Source organism: Scylla paramamosain, chromosome 32 (assembly GCF_035594125.1).
Source record: "Scylla paramamosain isolate STU-SP2022 chromosome 32, ASM3559412v1, whole genome shotgun sequence".
Classification (NCBI taxonomy): Eukaryota; Metazoa; Arthropoda; class Malacostraca; order Decapoda; family Portunidae; genus Scylla; species Scylla paramamosain.
In genome coordinates this window covers 240,001-260,000 of record NC_087182.1, presented here as the reverse complement: position 1 = coordinate 260,000, position 20,000 = coordinate 240,001, and the positions used below count along the sequence as shown (strand labels likewise).

General features: G+C 47.9%; 1 protein-coding gene across 1 annotated transcript in view; it reads right to left on the bottom strand.

Moving 5' to 3' along the window:
• LOC135088936 (segmentation protein cap'n'collar-like) overlaps positions 1 to 15,804 on the bottom strand; it is a 136,444-nt gene extending 120,640 nt beyond the window's left edge. The window contains exon 1 of the mRNA XM_063984005.1: positions 15,391 to 15,804. Within this exon, the coding sequence (XP_063840075.1) occupies positions 15,391 to 15,447 (57 nt within the window). The 5' untranslated portion in view covers positions 15,448 to 15,804. The remainder of the gene's footprint in view (positions 1 to 15,390) is intronic.
• Positions 15,805 to 20,000: the final 4,196 nt, after the last annotated feature.

Below are 20,000 nucleotides of genomic sequence, written 5' to 3'. Positions count from 1 at the left end.
ACGGGATGTCCGTGAGGGAAGCTATGCACACTAAATCCCCCGCACACTACTTATTTATGCACAGGCGAGACGCAGGAAAAGGTGAGGCAGTGTACGCAGTGAGGTGACGGGGCCCCGCTAGGGGGAAAAGGGGAGAAAAGGAGGAAGGGGGAAGTGTCATCCGGGCGTCCTCACCAATTACTCCCAGATTTAGTTGTAGCCGCAAGCACCTCACCAAGCTGGCCGGCAGACGGGTGGGTGTCAATGCACCTGCCGCGGTCTAAAGTTGGCGGGAAAGGAAGGTAACGTGGCGTGCTGCAAGGTGGTGAGCTGTCTTGCGCCTTTCACTTACACGCGCGGCGACTCCTGTGAGTGCTCTGGCCAGGAACATGAAGATAATCCCATAAAAACCTGTCAAGTATGTCGTCTTTTTTTTTTTTCTTTTTTTACGCGCCCGACGGACATGATCGTGTATAGCAGGGTGGCCGCCTCGTGCCCTGCCCCTCACTAACACACTTTTACACACCATCGTGTTCTCACCGCCTCAGATGGACACCAAGAGATGCAGCGCTCATGTCTTCTCTTGTACTCCCTCAACACCCCTCTCCATTATCCCTCTCTCACTCAATATATCATTCTCGTCTGTTCGGTAATTCTCTCTCTCTCTCTCTCTCTCTCTCTCTCTCTCTCTCTCTCTCTCTCTCTCTCTCTCTCTCTCTCTCTCTTTCTCTCATTCAACGGAGCTGGCTGGATTTTCAAAAGGCCTGCATTTTTTATGTACCCAGGAACGTGATGCAAAACCATCCCTCCTCCTCTCTTCCCTCTCCCTCTCCCTCTCCCTCTCTCCTTCCAGCCATTACTATAACATCACAATTTTGCACGGCCACACAACCACATGACTTTAACAGAGTACAGGTATATAGTGCAAAAACCCAATTACCATTATTCAAACACGCCTAGCGATACCGCATGATGTATTGAGTCTGATGAAGGAAAAAATGTAATGTGCAGGATAAGTGACATGAATGATAGTAATTGAGGATCAGACAACCGCATTCTCGTCCACACACTCCACTCAGTCAGCTGCTCAAAAGTTTTCTGTGTGCAAATATTATCATACGTAACGCATGCAGGTCCAGAACTGTTAGTACACGGGGCAGGCGAGGCAGGGCAGTCAGGAACACTACTACCTCCCCGAGCTGAGGAAGAGGCGCGGGTTTGCCTTCACGCCTCACTTGGTCTCCTCTCATCCTCCTTTAAGTTATACTCTGGACACTGGCATAAAGTATCCAGCGGCCCGCACGGAACTGTCTCCTTGCCCTTGTTCCCAATATGGACCCCCGCACGAGCACACGCTCACACACACACACACACACACACACACACACACACACACACACACACACACACACACACACACACACATACACACACAGCTTTCTTGAACTTGAATGACTTTCTATACATAAATTCATACTTATAGTTTCAATTCTACAATTCTAATAAATATTTTTTTATCTTAATGCTACAGTTCCAAATAAACCACTTAATGTCACTGCTATCATTATTATAATTTATTTTTTTACTCATACAAGCAAACAAAATTGTTGAGAGCAAAATATCAGATGAACATGATATACATAAGGTGTCGAGGCACAAAGCTAGTGAGCTGGAACACTTCTATTGTTGCTCGGTCGGCTGTAAGGTGTAATTGTGCACTCAGTCAGGAGAGCAAGGGATGCATGGTGCGGCCGCAGGTGGGAGCTCATCACGGAATGCATGTGGCGATCATAAACAATGCGACGCTTGGTGGCCGCGCCGCGCGACCCACCGCCTCCGCCTCGCACCAGGACACTCGTCGCCTCGCTCACAAGGATTCCATAAAAGCTTCCTGGTTACGTCACGAGGGTCGCTGTTAATAATACGGCGGAGTAGTTTGTCATCCCGGATCACACCTGTCCCACGCACCAGGGACGAACGCACGCACGCAAGTAGGCAGGCAGGCAGACACACAGACAGACACGGACCTATGCACAGGTATCCGGGCCGCTGCCTTGTACGTGGAGTGAAGGCTGGCGTTGGGTTTGCTTGATCCAGGAAATCTTAGTACATAACTCAACTCCCCATACATTTTGCCTCAGTTCGGTGGAATGTATTACACGGAAGTGGTGTGTGTGTGTGTGTGTGTGTGTGTGTGTGTGTGTGTGTGTGTGTGTGTGTGTGTGTGTGTGTGTGTGTGTGTGTGTGTGTGTGTGAGCACCATACATAAAATATAGGGAAAAATACAACTTCAGAATTAGAAGATGGGACATAGCGAGCATAATTTTTTTTATGTGAGAGGGTACTCCGGCCTAGGGCAACAAAAAAAGCTATGAAAAAAGTCCTTACCGTCCTCAATCTGAGACAAAACACTCTACAATCCTCTATCCGTCTTTATCTACTGTAGAGCGTAGGTGCATCCTGTAATGTTAAAATCCACGAGCTGCTTACATCTTTTGAAGCTTCACCCAGCATCAGGAATACAGAACCAGTTTTCCTCTCTCATCATTATCTCTCCATAAGTTAGTCTTAATGAAGCATCGTCCCTGTACAACAATGTTAAGGAGTTCATTAAGTAACCTGCTACACTCACGCTATGTCTCGTGCTTTCTCTCAGTCTCAGGTCCTCTCATCAGTTGACAGTTTCTTTATAAAGTCTGACAATTGTTAGATTCTTAGTACATTGAAGGAACTAAGACCGAAGGAAAGCTATAAATATGAAGGAAGATGCTACCTAAATATCGATCATGAATTATACCAACTACACTTTACCGAGGTGCTTTACCGAAAAAAACTCAGCTCCGCTAATGAATGTAGTGGGATGGCGTTTACGAATTCACCAAAACTATACTATAACATAACACTTCCCACGGGTAAGACAACTGATACAGTAACTGGGAAAATGTATTTTCTCTCTCTCTACCGGCCTTGAGATACACGTGCTCACGAGGCAGGGAATATTTTTGTGACTCAGTGTCGGTAGTTGTGGTCAGCGCTAAGTGGAAGGCCGTGATCTAAACTGTGCAGAGGAGCGCTGCGTGCCTCGACCGTGTTGAGTGTCGGAAACTAATACAACAACACGTGGGTTGTATCTCTCAGTTCTTACTAGTGGCGGAGCAGCACAAGATTTAAGTTTTAGTTTCAAATAAATGGGACGAGCGTGGCTAAATGACATGAAGAAAAGTATTTCCTTTGAATTACTATATATATATAAGAGATACATGAGAAATATACGTACTTGTCACGTATACATATAAAGCAATGATGCGCCTCCTGTTCAGAATTTCAAGATTCACAGATAATATATAAACATCAGTGCAAATTCTGTATAAAGACTGGAAAATAAATGTATTTAAGGCACAGGCGAGTAATTCAAGTAACAATACTCCTCCTATTCAGATTTCCAAGACTCACAGAGGTAAGACGTAAACATTAACGCAGATTTTTGTATGAAGATAAACAGATACGTGGAGAATAAGCGTACTTCTGGCTCTGGCGAGTAATTCAAGTAACAATACTCCTCCTATTCAGATCCTCAAAGCCGGTGAAGGCGGAAAAACTGGTTCCCTGTCGTACTATTTTCACTTTGACCATAATGGATATAAAAGACGTCCATAAATGAGATGAATGGGGAATAAAGGTACTTAACGCATGGACAAGTAATTCAAGCCACAAAACCCCTGTGACTCAGGTCTTTCGAGGCGGTGCAGGAAGAGAAACTCGTTCCCTGTCATAATATTTTTACCTTTCCCTCAGTGGACGTAAAAAAAACATTCCATACTCAATACCGCAGTTACAAGCAAACCGACAATAAAAACCCGAGATACCACCTGGCGCGCTGCCGTACTCTGTCCCCTGCCATTAGGAACCACTAACGCCGCTCTGAGTCTGGGAGAGCAGGGCCCAGCAGAGCCGAGCAGGACCACGAAAGGTTCGTGGGCGAGACATCCACGTAATACAAAGAGGTGATGTGAGCCGTTGTTTTTTTCCTGGAGTAACTGTGATGAAGGAGGAGGAGGAGGAGGAGGAGGAGGAGGAGGAGGAGGAGGAGGAGGAGGAGGAGGAGGAGGAGGAGGAGGAGGAGGAGGAGGAGGAGGAGGAGGAAGGTTTGAAGGAACATGATGAAGATAACGATGATAATAATGAGAAGGACGAGAATGACTACTACAACAACTACTACAACAACTACGATGAGAGGAGGAGGAGGAGGAGGAGGAGGAGGAGGAGGAGGAGGAGGAGGAGGAGGAGGAGGAGGAGGAGGAACATGATGAAGATAATAACGATGATAATAATGAGTACGATCAAAATGACTACTATAACAATGACGATGATGACGAGGACGCGACGACAAGGAGGGGGCCGGGCCGGGACGGGCGAGGGTGGGACGGGCGGACCTTGGCGGTGAGCTGAGCCAGGGCCAGCGCCGCCGGAGGGGAGTAGATCCGCGTCCAACATCCGGATTCACAAGCTTAGCGGACCTGGGAGGCGCTTTTTTTTTTTTTTTTTTTTTTTTTTTTTTTTACAACCACCACCAAAAATATGGTTCAAGGTTCATTCCACGCCGCACCTCACACGACGCTCCTGGCTGTCCACGTGGTTCTGACTACGTGTCTATCTGTCTCTCTGTCTGTCTTTGTGTCTGCCTGTCTGCAATGCTTATTACTGAACCTGTCGTCTGCCTGTTGTCTCTTAGTCCTTCCTTCATTTCACCTCTGCATTGCTTCTATCTTCCTTCATACCTGTTTGTTTGTTAATTGCTAAAATTGTACTCTCCTGCCATCTGTCTCCCTTTCACCACCCCACTGTCTATTTAACACTTATTACTAAAACTGTGTACTCCTGTCTCCTTGTCGTTCCCCACATTTCACCTCCCCTCTGCTTCTATCTGCATTCGTACTTCTGTTTGTTTGATGTTTACTAGTAAAATTGTCCTCTCCTGCCTTCTGCTTCCCCGTCCTCACCGCCCCCCCTTTCACCTCCCAGCTGCTACTATCTTCCAAACTCTCTATCTATTTCATATTTATTACCAAAACCCTCCGCTCCTTCCTCCTGTCTTCCCGTCCTTCCCCCCTTTCACCTCCCCACTGGTGTTATCTCAATGTCCATCTAGCTCTGTGTTCAGGCTTCCGTCCCGCGGCAGGATCCTTATAAAACACCGCTAACCTTGACGGTTGCACGTGTCGTCATCCTTACTCGATTGCTGGTGCTCATAACAATACGTAATGCTGGTGTGCTCAGGCTGAAATTATGATGGTGATAAGGAGAACGATAATACCAGTCATAATAAAGATAACAACAATAATAATATAATTCTTTTTTTCTTTTTCTTATCAATGTTGTTGTCATTGTCATTATCATTATTATAGTTATTGTTGTTGCTATCACGGCCATCCTCCTCATCAAGTTAATCCTCATCACCATCCTCATCACCTTGGCATCACCGAAGCTCCCTCCCTCCCACTAGATACACTGAGAAGATACGCACAAAAACTTACACTGTCTACATCACTTTTGTTTTCCTGGATGGCAACCTTCAGCGGCCACTGCCACACTGCCTTGCCATTACGCCCTGTAGCGTCTTCGCCAGCCCCTAGCCGACCCCTGCCGGGGCCCACACACGTCCCCGCCACAACCATCAGGCAGGGCGGCACTCCTTCGCTCATTAGTGGTAAAGACGTGGTATTAACAGGTGTGCGGTAACCAGGTGTGAAGCAGTAACCTTTATCACCCGGCCACGCTGTCTGGAAACTGCCAGATACTCGTCTAAGTTTTGGGCGGCGTGTGCTTTTTTTCTACGTTTCTTGTCCTAATGGAGAATAAAAACGGCGAGCATTTAAGACAAATGATAAGTGAGGCGAGACAGGTGTGCCGTTACGGGGCGTCTGCGCGGCGGCCGTGGGACCCGCAAAGATCCGGCTTATCAGGAGCGGACAGCTGGCCTCCACCAGCCTCGGGACGCCCTTGCCGTGCTCCTCGCTTCTGGCCAGCACACCCGCGCACCCGCCTTACCGTCCACATCGGCCGGGAACAGGCTAGCGAGAGGACCCGTAAGAGCGGCGCGGTGAAGGCGACGAGGCTGCCAGGCCGGACTCCTGTCGAGGCTGTCAGCGGCCCCGCCCTTACACGGCACCTCGGGATGTCCGGATCGACTCCCTTGGGATTTCCGCATGCCGTCCCTGAGAGCACAAAGTATTTGCACGACGCAGGTGGTGCTGGTGTTAGTCAGTCGCCACCAGCGGCCCTAGGCACACCTCTCCGCCCTGGCTGGTAAGTAGTCCTTAGCTCGACCGCCGCTCTCCACCGCAGGCATGTAGCGGCGGCAGCGGCGACGTGCGTGAGAACCATGGCCTGTCCCACTACTAGCATTAGTGTGGTTAGCTTTCCAGTGATGCCTACAGCTCTGTCAGTCTAACGTAAGTCTAGGGAGTATGAGGAGAGTGCCATGACGAAGCAGCATCACAGTGAGGCGGAGGCGCGCGCTGCAGGGATAGCTGAGCATCCCTTTCCATACCTGCCGTGCACGTCAATGCCCTAGCCGTGGCCCGGGGACTCCCCACCCAAGACGTGCCCAGCAAATTTCCCGCCACAACCCAGCAACAAGTGTGCGAGACTTAAGTGGGCGTCGCGGCGAGACCTTGGGAAGGCCGGGCTGGAAGCGGCCCGCGGCTGGGGACTCCCTCCACGGCCGGCCAGCCAGCCCGCAGAACAACTGGGATTTCCACAGTTCAAAAGTTCCACGCTCGCTTGAGCTGCCGTTCCCTCAGTTATCCTGAAGGTGCCGCAGCGGCCGCGTCTCGCCTCGCCTGTTCTGGCCCGCCTCGCTCACCTGAGACGTGGCAGTGCGTAGTTTTTGTAGGTGCGAGCGAGCGTTGATCGGGTTCAGCAGCACGTGGCAAAAGGAACGAGGACAGCGGGCCCGAGTCTTGCTACCCGCGCTGCCTCATTAATATTCAAGCTGCACTGGAGCTCATTCAAACGTGGTGGTTTTGTCGAGTGTTCGCGGCAGTGATAGTGTCGACCCACACCTCCACAGGATGTTGAGGCCTGAGATAAAGGAAGCCCCTACTGGTGTGTGTGTGTGTGTGTGTGTGTGTGTGTGTGTGTGTGTGTGTGTGTGTGTGTGTGTGTGTGTGTGTGTGTGTGTGTGTGTGTGTGTGTGTGTGTCCCAGTGCGCGCGATACTGGCTGTTTACCCGGCAGTGAGTAAAGTGCAAAAGCCTACAGGAGAGGGCCAGGGGTCGCTGGAGCGTGGCGGGGCGGGGCGGCTCCACACACACACCAGTAAGTACAGCACCTCCACCTCCTCCTCCTCTTCCTCCTCCTCTCCCGATGTCGGTCCCAGTACCGGGTGACGTGACTCGCGGAAAGGGTGGGTGGTCCCAACCATGACCACGGGCTGTTGGCAAACCATCATAATGGCTGCTGTAAAACTAAAAGACCATAAAGGAATGATCTTTGGGCGGAGAACGGTGTGTGTAAAATTACTGTGTCATCTTCGAGCTAACAAACCATTCCCAACCTCAAACTGACACCACCACCACCACCACCACCACCACCACCAGCACCGCCTTGGTAATCCCTCTTCCGCTACCTCTGTCTGTTTATCTTTCTGTCTGTCTATCTTGTCGATCTATCTCTTGGATTGGTGAATGCAGAGAGAGAGAGAGAGAGAGAGAGAGAGAGAGAGAGAGAGAGAGAGAGAGAGAGAGAGAGAGAGAGAGAGAGAGAGAGAGAGAGAGAGAGAGAGAGAGAGAGAGAGAGAGAGAGTGTGTGTGTGTGTCCGGTATTACATCCGGGCCATAAACTTGAGTGAGTGACAATGAGCGACAAATTAACTTTTAGAGCAACATAATCATACTTTTGGTGAACGAAAGAAAAAAAAAAAACTAACCGGACACAAACAAAATAAGAAAAGGACCGAGTAAACTTAAACATTTCATACGAACAACCGAAAGTAAACAAAAAAAGAAAAAAAAGGTGAAACGAAAGACTTGACTCGGGCAAATATTTCAGATAACCAGGAAAAAAAAAGAAAAAAGAAAAGGACCACGCACAATAATTTCCAAACCCAGAGAAATTATGACCAACACCAATTTTTTCTTTTTTTATTTTATACCAAGCCAATGATAATTAAATGAATTAAAGGGAAAGTATATACATTACGAAACGAGGGAGAGAAAATACAAACAGATATATATATATGTGTGTATAGAAAAACAACGAATTAAAGGTCAAGATATATAGGAAGTCGACGAAATAAGGACCTCACACACAGTCCTTTGCTTGTGAGAGCGGGGAATGAAGGGGCGAGGCATGGGGGGGATAGAGGAAGGGACGAGTTAAGAGGGGGGGATGGGGAGAAGTCTGAAGCAGGGGATGGGGAAAAAAGGCCTTTGGATAGCGTGCTGTTTTTCCTGTTGCTGTTCTGTTCTCCGCCTCTTTTTTTTTCATCAGAAGGTGTGGGAGGAGGAGGAGGAGGAGGAGGAGGAGGAGGAGGAGGAGGAGGAGGAGGAGGAGGAGGAGGAGGAGGAGGAGGAGGAGGAGGAGGAGGAGGTGGTGGTGGTGGTGGTGGAGGAAGAGGAGGAGTGTGTGGCGATCGAAAAGAGAGGGGGAAGAAGAGATGAGGAAGAGGAGGAATCAAACTGAAGGTGGAGGAGGAGGGTGAAGAGAAAATTATACCAATAAGAATAATAATGTGAAGAAAGAAAGATAGAAAGAAAAAGGTAGAAAAGAAGAAAGAGAAACACAAGAAGAAAAAAGAAAAAAGCAAGGTACAGCCAGACAATCTTCTCATTTCTGGCGATTTCAATGAGATCGTATGAAGAAGTCGTGAGGTGATGGAGATCCTTTGATGATTCAGATAAGGAACACACACACACACACACACACACACACACACACACACACACACACGGAAATCTGGCATGAAATTTTGCCTTTCTTTCCTTCGCAATGTACTTTTTTTTCTAGTTTTTATTTAGTTTTATGCTTAGTTTTTATTTTAATTTACTCTTTTTCTATAATTCCTTAATTGTTGTTAACCATTTGACAGGTAGTGACAGCAGGAACAGTATCACTTCACCTGAATGGCCCTTGACGATTTTACCTGGCGAAAATAAACCTACAGGCTCTACAAGATTAAAAAAAAATTCATCACTCCTTACCTGTTAGTGGTGTCTCTCGAAGGTATTCTCTCAATCTGCATTACAACCGCATTAATTCATTGCAATATCCAATAATTCACAGGTACTACCACGTGTAAGCCTGGAGGCTTCTTGCAGCTTCCCTTGTTTTCATGTTTTTGTGTTCTTAAAGACACAACACAAGATCTGCACTAGCAACTATAGAAAAGACGAGAGATTAAAAAATAAATAAATAACCTCCCAGTGCCTAGTCAGTAATATAATGTTTAGCGATGGCTGTAGAACAAGAAGAAATATCAGAGCTTTGTGATTAAGGGAAGGTGTGCCAAATAGCAAAGGTGAAGCTTGCACCATCTATAGCAGTCAGAAGGTCAGTCTCTCCCATTACTCGCCACAAACCTCGTTAGGTCTATTAGAATCAGTACAGAGGAGAATGACTAAAAGGATACAGGGAATGAGGAGTATTCCTTACGAGGCGAGATTGAAGCTGTTAAATTTACATTCTTTAGAGAGACGTAGGTTAAGAGGGACCTGATAGAAGTCTTTAAGTGGTATAAGGGTTATAACAAGGGGGATGTAAGCAAAATTCTTAGGATCAGCAACCAGGGTAGAACAAGAAATAACGGGTTCAAGCTTGAAAAATTTAGGTTTAGGAAGGAGACAGAAAGAAATTGGTTCACAAATAGAGTGGTAGATGAGTAGAACGGACTCAGTAATCATGTTGTTAGTGATAGAACATTAGGGAGCTTTAAGAGAAGATTAGACGGGTTTATGGATGGGGATAATAGATGGAAATAGGTAGGTATATTTCATACAGGGACTGCCACGTGTAAGCCTGGTCGCTTCTTGCAGCTTCCCTTATTTCTTATGTTCTTCTTATGTAGAATACTGATACCTTCACCCTTTACTCTTTGCAGTCGTGATGCTGATTTATTGGTGTCAGGAAAAGACTTGCTTCTTAATGATACCTGAAGAATAATGCTAATCGAATCTGGCGAATTTAATCATGTGTGTGTGTGTGTGTGTGTGTGTGTGTGTGTGTGTGTGTGTGTGTGTGTGTGTGTGTGTGTGTGTGTGTGTGTGTGTGTGTGTGTGTGTGTGTGTGTCGTGCCACTTCAACATTTGTGCAATAGATGACCAGCTCTCTCAGCCTTACCGGACTTTCTCGCCAACCTACTTAAAACACTTTCGGCAGCTCTCTCGCCAGCCCCTTCAGCGACCCCCCTCTTTCTCTTCCTCCTAGCCCCTTTAACGCCCCCTTTTTCTCTTCCTCCCACCCCCTTTCAGCGTTCCCTCTTTATCTCCCTCCCAGCCTCTTCAGCGGCCCCTCTTTATCTCCCTCCCAGTCCCTTCAGCGCCCCCTATTTCTCTCCCTCCCTGCCCCTTCAGCGCCCCCTCTTTATCTCCCTCCCAGCTCCTTCAGCGGCCCCCCTCTGTCTCCCTTCCAGTTCCTTCAGCGCCCCCTCTTTCTCTCCCTCCCAGCTTTCTCAGTGCCCCCCTTTCTCTCTATCCTAGCCTCTTCAGCGCCCCCTCTTTCTCTCCCTCCTGGCCCCTTCAGCGCCCCTTCTCCCTCCCTCTCAGCCCCTTCAGCGCCCCCCCTTTCTCTCTCCATCAGCCCCTTCAGCGGCCCTTCTCTCTCTCTCTCCTCCTAGCCCTTTCAACGACACTTCTCTCTCCCTCCCAGCCCCTTCAGTGCCCCTTCTTTCTCTCCCTCTCAGCCCCTTCAGCACCCCGTCTTTCTATCCTAGCCCCCTCAACACCCCCTCTTTCTCCCAGCCCCTTCAGCCCCCTTTTTCTCTCCCTCTCAACCCCTTTAGCACCCCTTCTCTCTTCCTCCCAGCCCCTTCAACGTCCTTCTTTTTCTTCCTCCCAGTCCCTTCAGCGCCCCCTCTTTCTCTCCATTCCAGCCTCTTCATCGCCTCCTCTCTCCTCTCTCAATCCCTTTACGGCTCCGTCTCTCTTCTTCCAGTTCCTAATCGCCCGCCTTGTGCTCTCCCTTTTTCTCCCAGCTCCTTCAGTGTTTTCTCATCTCTCTTTCTTCCCTTTCTTATTGGATGGGCTGAGGGAAACTGGTACATTTAAGTCTCGTCCGAAATTTTGATAAAATAAGTGGTGAGGAAATTGCGGCAGTGAAGAACGGGAGTACCACGTTTACAGCGACTACCAAATGTAGGCCTGCTGGCTTTTTGCAGCTTCCTTTACTCTTAGCGTTTTTATCTATCTTCACCTACTTATTGATTTATTTTCTCTGTGCGATGCAGAAAAAAAATAAGACCCCCCATTAATTTGCTGCTACCTCCCCCCAAAAAATAGAAAAAGGAGTTTTGTTTTGATGATGGTGATCTGATCTCTCTTTAGCGAAGGAAGAGCACTACTTCTCCCACCAAATGGCGCTATGCTAGCAGTTCAAAGTGACAAGTCAGGCGCCGCCCACCTCTCCCTTTGTTTAAGAAAGCGCCTCAACTTTCATTCATCTTACTAAAGAGGTCAGTGGTCACGGGAGGAAATAGTGGGCGTGTCATGGCCGCCTTCCTTCGCCAGTGGTCGTTAATCTGTGCCGGACCTCTGCTGGGGGCAGGGAGAAGGGAGGAGGAGGAGGAGGAGGAGGAGGAGGAGGAGGAGGAGGAGGAGGAGGAGGAGGAGGAGGAGGAGGAGGAGGAGGAGGAGGGAGAGAGGAGGAAGATGGGTCTGGCAGGTTCAGTCATGAAATTCGGGGTTAAAAAGTTAATGATTCATTATCTTTAACTGCTATGACTTCTAAAGCTTGATAAAACCGTATAAGTTAAAAGTATGATTTCAAAAGACATCACATGCAGCAAGAGGTGTGATGCAGTAGTTTATATCTTCCAGTATCTGTGCTCTTATTACTGTTCAATACAATCACGAATGGATATCCTTGCACTGATGAAGCGGCAAGAGTCACACCGTCATTAACTATCAAATTATCCTTCCCGCCAGGACCTTTATTTTCTTGCCACCAGGCTCTTTAGAGAATGATAGATGTGTGTTTTTTTTTTAAGAAAGATGTGGCTCTTGTAATCTAAGTCACATTATAAAAGAAGCGTTCCCTTCATGCCCGTAAAAGAACACTGCAGGTCCGCCTCGCCAGGTCCCCCTTGCCACGTCTCCCCTCCTCGCCAGGTCCTTCATGAAAGATGCTGGTCCTTCCCGTTACGTCCTCTTAAAGGAAGCCACACATCGTCCTAGTCATGCCCTTGAGGGAATCTGCAAATTCTACCTGTCAGGCTCTAAAGGAACCTGTGGATTCTCCAGCCGGGTTCTTCAGGAAAGTTGCGAGTCCATCATACAGGAATCCTTACGCCATAAATCTTTCTTTTCAAGCAGTATTCTTTTTGATTCCTATGTTTTCCACTTGGTCCTATTATTGGAAGCTGCAAGTCCTCTTCATACGCTATCCTTATCAGTTCCTACATTTCCTCACCCTGTCTATCCTCCTTTCATATTCTTGTTCATGTTCCGTAGTGCCGAGTCTTACAGAAAAGCATCCCTTGCATTCTACAAGAATCCCTAGTGGAAGATGCGGATTCTCGTTTTCACACATTCTCCTTAGCGGTTCCTATTTTTTCTACCCAGTCTAGCCTCCATTCATATTCGTGTCCATCTGAGGTCTCTCTTGTTGCACCTGCTGAGTGTGATCCTCAAAGGGCAAACACCTACCTCGCTTCACTCTGATCACGAATACTCCAGTCCAGTTTTAGTCTTTTCGACGTCAAGCAGGTGCAGAGGAAAGGCAGAGGAATGATTAAGGGGAAGATCTAGTGGGAGGGATGGTCGACTGGGAAAATATACTGACGAAAGGCAAAAGTATAATTATTCAGGAGATCTTGCTGATGGGATGCTCGTTAGCGAAAATATACCCTAGAGTAGCAGTAAGGTAGTGTATATTGAAGTGGCGACGGAGTGCAAGGAAAGAGCTTAGAGTCCTCAATGGCCAGATCGTAAGTAACTTTAGCCCCAGTGACAGCCTCGCTCAGAAAAGTGCAGGTGTGCCTTCCTCTGCCCCACAAAATCTCTCCTCTCCTCCACACCTGATTGCCGGAACGATGCAGGAAAAATAAACACCTCGAAATATATTTGACCCTTTCGCTTCACACCGAGGAGCAAAGGAGTGGACGAAAACTGCGGTGTTGACTCGTCTATCGCCTCACTTTGGCACGACTGCGCTCTTGCTTGGTCAACGCGTAACGAAACTCCATAACTGTCACACTACTATATATATATATATATATATATATATATATATATATATATATATATATATATATATATATATATATATATATATATATATATATATATATAGTATATATATATATATATATATATATATATATATATATAAAATCATTAATATCACACCCTGTAATTATCCAACGTTTTATGCCAAGATTTATTAAACGTGTATTTGTGAAGTATTTTACCGGAGATTGATGACAGGCAGGGCGCGGTTCCCTACAAACGGGCGGTGGACGGCGACGGTAATTAGAATAGAGAAAAACACGGGAGTAAGAAAGACCAGAAGAAAGAAAGCAGAGGAAGATGGTGATGGTGAGGCAATAGGAGCGGAAGAGGGAGGAGACGTCCAACAAGATAAATGGCCACAGAACGGAAGAATGACATCTGGAAACACAAGGGATGAAGGCAAGGAAGGGACGAGGACGAGGGGGACGCGCACACTCACGTGACAATGACGACAAGTCCCAGACGAGGACGAGATACATGTTGGATTGCATGGCCTTTCCTATCCTCAGGGAACCAGGAGTGTACGTGCAGGGAGGGGGGAGAGGCGTTTTCGTGCAGCTTAAAACAGAAGGTAATTTGATTAAGGAACATCCGGCTTCAGAACGATGACAAAAAAAAAAAAGAAAAAAAAAAGTGACTAGTAACTTATGCCAAGTATAACATGTTACAGGAACTGCGGGACTTGTAAAGGAAAGAGTCTTGATTTTTGAGCCCGAGTGGCGTTGTTGAGGGAGCCAATCTCCCTCTCTCCTCCAACCAGTGCGTGATATACTGACGGTGACCAAAGGGCGTGCACGATTTTCTCAATGGCAAAGCAGACAGACGTTTGGAAGACTTTGTGGCCGAGGTGTCCAAGGAAAGGTTTAGGGGTTCCTGCAAAGAATGAAGAGGAGAAAAGCGCCACAGGATCCCTAAAGAATCAGCCAATCGTCGCCTCGTGATGACAGACAAAGAGAGCGAAGAAATATAACAAAAGGTGATGCATAGCGTGTGTACATGTTAGCTTAGACATGGAGGCAGGATGGGCTGAGTGGTGATGACATGGAGATGTTTACCGAGGAGGGCACAGTATGGTGAGCCTTGGCCGCCTTGTGCACCCTTGTGGAGACACCGCTGCAGCGTACACAGGTCGCACCGCCCCCTATCCACGCCCGCTAAGGAGATGGTGCAGAGAAAGACAGGGGCGCCGCTGGGGCTGACAGGAGTGGAGTGGTGATGACATTTGCACATTACCTTGGTGCAGCTTACTGGATGCTGAGAGCTTTGACAAGGCTGCGCTCCTGGCCGAGGAAGTGACAGGTGTGAAGGGCGGTGGGCGGCAGGGGCGGCAGGTAAGGCGTCCTGGGAGGTCAACAACCTGCCACCACCGCTCCTCTGGAGAAACGGCGAGGTGGTGGTGGTGGTGGTGGTGGTGGTGGTGGTGGTGGTGGCGGCCGTGGTGGTGGTGGTGGTGGTGGTAGTGGTGGTGGTGATGGTGGTGGTGGCCTTCTTCCTGGTTCTCCCGGGCGTGTGGCGGTCCTTCTGTGCCAAGCACAGCCCCCGTGCCTCTGTGGTCCTCCTCTCTCACCCGGCCCTCACAAACATGTCCACAATTCGTCCCACAAGCGCGGACACCGGTCCCGCCACAGCCACCACCACCCACCACCACAAGCGCACATCTAATTATCAACTAAACCCAGGCAAGTGTCGTGAGTTGCATGTACTAGTGGCGGACACGCCGACGCTCAGCAGTCCCAGGACAAGTGTGTCTTCCTTCCTGCTGGTTAGTCGTGTTAGGATGGCGGCGGCCAGGCTTCCTGGCCTCCACACTCTTATTTACAAAGCACCGCAACTGGCACCAGCCAGCACGTGTCCAGTTAGCAGGAAAGCATCACCATGCCCTTGTTAGGCGCTCCTTGTTAGCTGTTGTTGTAGTTGTTAGTGGTGTTAGTGAAGGGCGGCACCCTCCTGAAGGTGGGAACAATTACCTGGGGAAGGTCGCAGGGCTGGTAAGGCAGCGGCTCCCACACGTGTTCTGAGAGCATCCTGGACACCCGGTGGGGGGGGGGAGGTACGGCGTGCTCCGTGTAGGCTGAGGGAGTCACTGCTGCCACAAGGGCACACACACTCCGCGGCCCCAGGCGAGGCACGGTTGCCCGGAACACAGTTCTGGGCGGCACCTGTGCTCACCCCCGCACAAAGACGAGCTTCCTCCCGCCGCTGCACACCTCAACGCCACCAGAAACAAAGTGAAGCCAGTGAACTAGATCCGCGCACTCGTTCAACTAGTGCCTGGCTGCTGCAGTGGTGCTGGTGTGGCCGGGCAGCAAGCGCGCCACCATCCCACCGCCACATCTTCACTTCCACCACAGGCGCGCCCCGCCCCGCGACTCCCTGCCCCTCCCCCTCCATCATGGTGCTCCACCTGCCCAGGCTGCCCACCAGAGGACCGCCACCTCGCCACTGCACTTCACCACCGGCGGCTGCTGCTGCTCCTCAACACACCGACATGTCGCTCACTTCAGAAGCCCGTCAGCGGAGATGTTGGTGGTGTTGCAGAGCGGTGAGCCAACAATTTAGCCTTGCGGTACCTCAGGTCGTGGCCAGCAAGTGAACTCGGCCTCACGAGCACACATCCATCTGGCCACCACCTCAACGCTGCACGTGGCGGCACATATGGTGCCTGGGACTCCCCATCGCTGCGCCAAATATCGCCACCCAATATTGCGAGACAGTTATTCGGCAACATAGCCACGACTTAGCAGCTTGGGGATTTCCGAGTTTTCTCCGCATACACCTGGAACCTGGGGAGAGGGAACCCAGGGCCTGGGAGACTGGGAACCGGGAACCTGGGGGCTGGGGGCTGGGGATTGGGACTGACTCGCTCAATGCCTCGTGATTCAAACTGGCGACAAATGTGTGAAATCAGTGAAGAGGTTGAAGTGATAGGCTTTCACACGCGTTTCCCTGCCCGTCCCGCACCCCCCTCCCTGCCCGCTATCCTCCCCAACCTCGCCACCTGAAGGCCTACCCCAGACCGTCCCCCTAAACGCAACGCTCGGGGAAGTTGACATAGTTGTTCCCTACTAATCCAAGGGGATGTGTTAATTTTGCGTATGTGTGTGTGTGTGTGTGTGTGTGTGTGTGTGTGTGTGTGTGTGTGTGTGTGTGTGTGTGTGTGTGTGCGCTCATTTTTTGTTAACGGGGTACACTGAATACTAATGCGAGTGGTGATGGTCAGAAAGGACGATGACTGTCACTGTACACTGCACTAGATCACTTCTGAGCTGTTTCCTCGCGAGGGACTCCAGTACTGGTGCAGGGGTGGGAGCTTAGTGATGGAGTTATAAAGAAAGGAGAAAGGAGGAAAAGCGGAGCCACAAATACCTCCCCGTCCCCATCTTTCTCCTGCTTCAGTTGCGTTCATTGCTCTCTCTCTCTCTCTCTCTCTCTCTCTCTGGTAGATACTCTCAATATCACTGTCTCCTTGTCTCTGTCCTTCTCTACTACTTAGTTCTGCCTCCTCTTCCTCCACCTCCTACACTTCCCTCTCGTCCTCCTCCTCCTCTTCCACAATCCCTTTCCACAAACCATCCCACAGTTTCTTCGATTAAAACCTAAAAAGACAAGCTGTATAAGGAAGTTTGCAATTACGTTCATAGCAAAGAAATATTCCATGAAGGATCTCAGGAAAAAAAATATTGCAGAGCCAAATGAGAAAGTATTGTCTGCCAAACATCTACTTCGTTTTTATTTTCTTTCTTCTGTAATTTTTCTTAATTGCGAATAACGAGTTAAGGCTTTGGGGTTATAAGTATTATGGTTTTGTTCTCAGTGGCGTCTGACAATGAGTGATAATGAATGAAGAAGGGAAAGTGCAGTTGTTAGGGGGAAGTTACCGAGTTTTTCTCCACTTATTTTTTTTTTTTTTTTATCTTTTTTAACGTTCGGTCAGTTCGGTCAGACGCATCTACATAAATTCAAAAGAAAAAAATTCCCAGATGACTTTAAGATAGAATTTCAAAGCCACTGTCAATGTGTCTACCACCACCATCACCATCATTCCGGCACCACCATTACAATTACTACACCACACAAAAACTCCACCACCATCACTACTACACCACCTTTGCTCTCACCACCGCTCATAACAACAACAACAACCATTCACAACCACAGCCAGTATCTTACAAGCCTCCACCACCACCACCACCACCATTTCACTACAATTGCTACCAGAATCCTGATTTATGACGGCTGCTACTCTGAGCTGCTACTCTGACCTAAAAAAAAAAAAAAAAGAAAAAGAAAAAAAAAAGATAATACGACTACCTATGACTTCTAACTTACGACCACTGACTTACGACCTACTTACAACCACTATCACTTACCACCACAACCACCACCACACATCTCCACCACAACTTTGATACATCCACACTCATGTAACTACCACTATTGAAACACCACTTCCACCACCACCAGCCTTACCACAAAAACCACCACCACCACCTCCTCCTCCTCCCCCTCCTTCTCCTCCTCCTCCTCCTCCTCCTCATCCTCCGCCTCCTCCTCCTCCTCCCCCTCCTCCTCCTCCTCCTCCACCTTACAACTCTCTCTCTCGCTCTCGCTCTCTCTCTCTCTCTCTCTCTCTCTCTCTCTCTCTCTCTCTCTCTCTCTCCCTCACACCGCCTCCCCCAGCCAAGGTCATAGAGTCTAGCTGCTCTGGAGTTCGTCGTTAATATATATATATATATATATATATATATATATATATATATATATATATATATATATATATATATATATATATATATATATATATATATATATTCTCTTTTTTCTCTTTTACTTTCTTTTACTTTTATGAATTTAATATTTTGTTTCTCTTTCGTAATTTAAATATTCGTGATATCTCATATTTTTATTATTATTCTCTCTCTCTCTCTCTCTCTCTCTCTCTCTCTCTCTCTCTCTCTCTCTCTCTCTCTCTCTCTCTCTCTCTCTCACTTGGTGAAAACTTTCACTGGCAATTTAACTCAGTATATGATATATTATATTATAGCTATGGAGTTTTTCTGAAAAAAAGTGTGTGTGTGTGTGTGTGTGTGTGTGTGTGTGTGTGTGTGTGTGTGTGTGTGTGTGTGTGTGTGTGTGTGTGTGTGTGTGTCTTTCGTTTCTATTTGCTTTTCTCTTTCCTTCTCTTCGAAAAATCGTGATTATAATAGTTAGCGTCGAGTCAGTAAGGAAATCGTGTTCTTGGGGAGGGTCTTTCCTGAAAAAAAAAATAATACTAAAAAATAAAAGAGAACCAGAGATTTTAAAATTTTGCCACTTTCAAGGAAAAATGCCGTGGAAAATATTTATTCTATCCTACGTGTGTGTGTGTGTGTGTGTGTGTGTGTGTGTGTGTGTGTGTGTGTGTGTGTGTGTGTGTGTGTGTGTGTGTGTGTGTGTGTGTGTGTGTGTGTGGTCATGAGGTAGAAGGAACAAGCAGTTCACGTGTTCTAACCAAAAACTAAGCAAGACAGGACCACACTCGCTTCTTTTCCCTCGTGATATCTTATGAACATCTTCAACAGACCGGTTCCTCTACTTGATCATCGCCTTTACACTCCCTGCTAAATGCTACTTGAAAAACACGAGGCTTTTTCTCCCATACGATGTGACCTCTTCGCATGTACACGCTTGGCCTGGGTTAGCATCAGCGCGTGTGCCATCCGTCATACCCTCAAGCGTGCTGCCAAACCTCTCCCCTAACCAACCTCCAACCTCCGAGGTCTTGCGGTGTCATTCTTCAGCTCGAGTAAATATAAGCACTGTCGCTCCTTAGGGTGGAGACTCCTGGGTGTTAGTGATGAGGATACCGGTCACTCAGCCGCCTCCACTGTTGTTACTTAACGCAGCTTAACCTGACGTGTTTCTTGGTGGTTTGTGTTTTGCTACGTGAGGTTAATGGCTTAGAAAAATCAGAGATAAGGTCTAGGAATAAGACAGGAAATCCAAGTGTTCAGTTCATATTCTGAGAAAACAACATTTTTTTTTTTTATGCGAGACGGGGTTCTGGACGTAACTCCGAAAAGTGTCTTTAAAACTAATCCTATCCATATAATACTATTACTGACGATACCTCACATAATACATCCAATAAAAAAATACATACTCATTTAATGGTTGGCTGGTATAAGAAAGATGTGAAGAAAAAAAAAGCTAAGTAAATTATTTATCGAGATTACACTTTAAAAGACAGTGTCGCTTGTGGTGATATGCTAACATTTACTTTCGTTATAAGGTGAAGGACTCGGCCCACACCACCACCACCACACCACCACTCCCTTCCCACACGCCCACCCAACATTAGGTCCCGCCAGCGTCACTTTCTATTTAGTAATATATTGCAAGAACCGACAGCTACGTAGGAGCAGGGTACATATTGACTTACCCAAGACAGAACGGCCAGGGAAACGAGTTAGTGAGAGGGAGTGACGGGGAGAGAGAGAGAGAGAGAGAGAGAGAGAGAGAGAGAGAGAGAGAGAGAGAGAGAGAGAGAGAGAGAGAGAGAGAGAGAGAGAGAGAGAGAGACGAGAAGAAGGAAGAA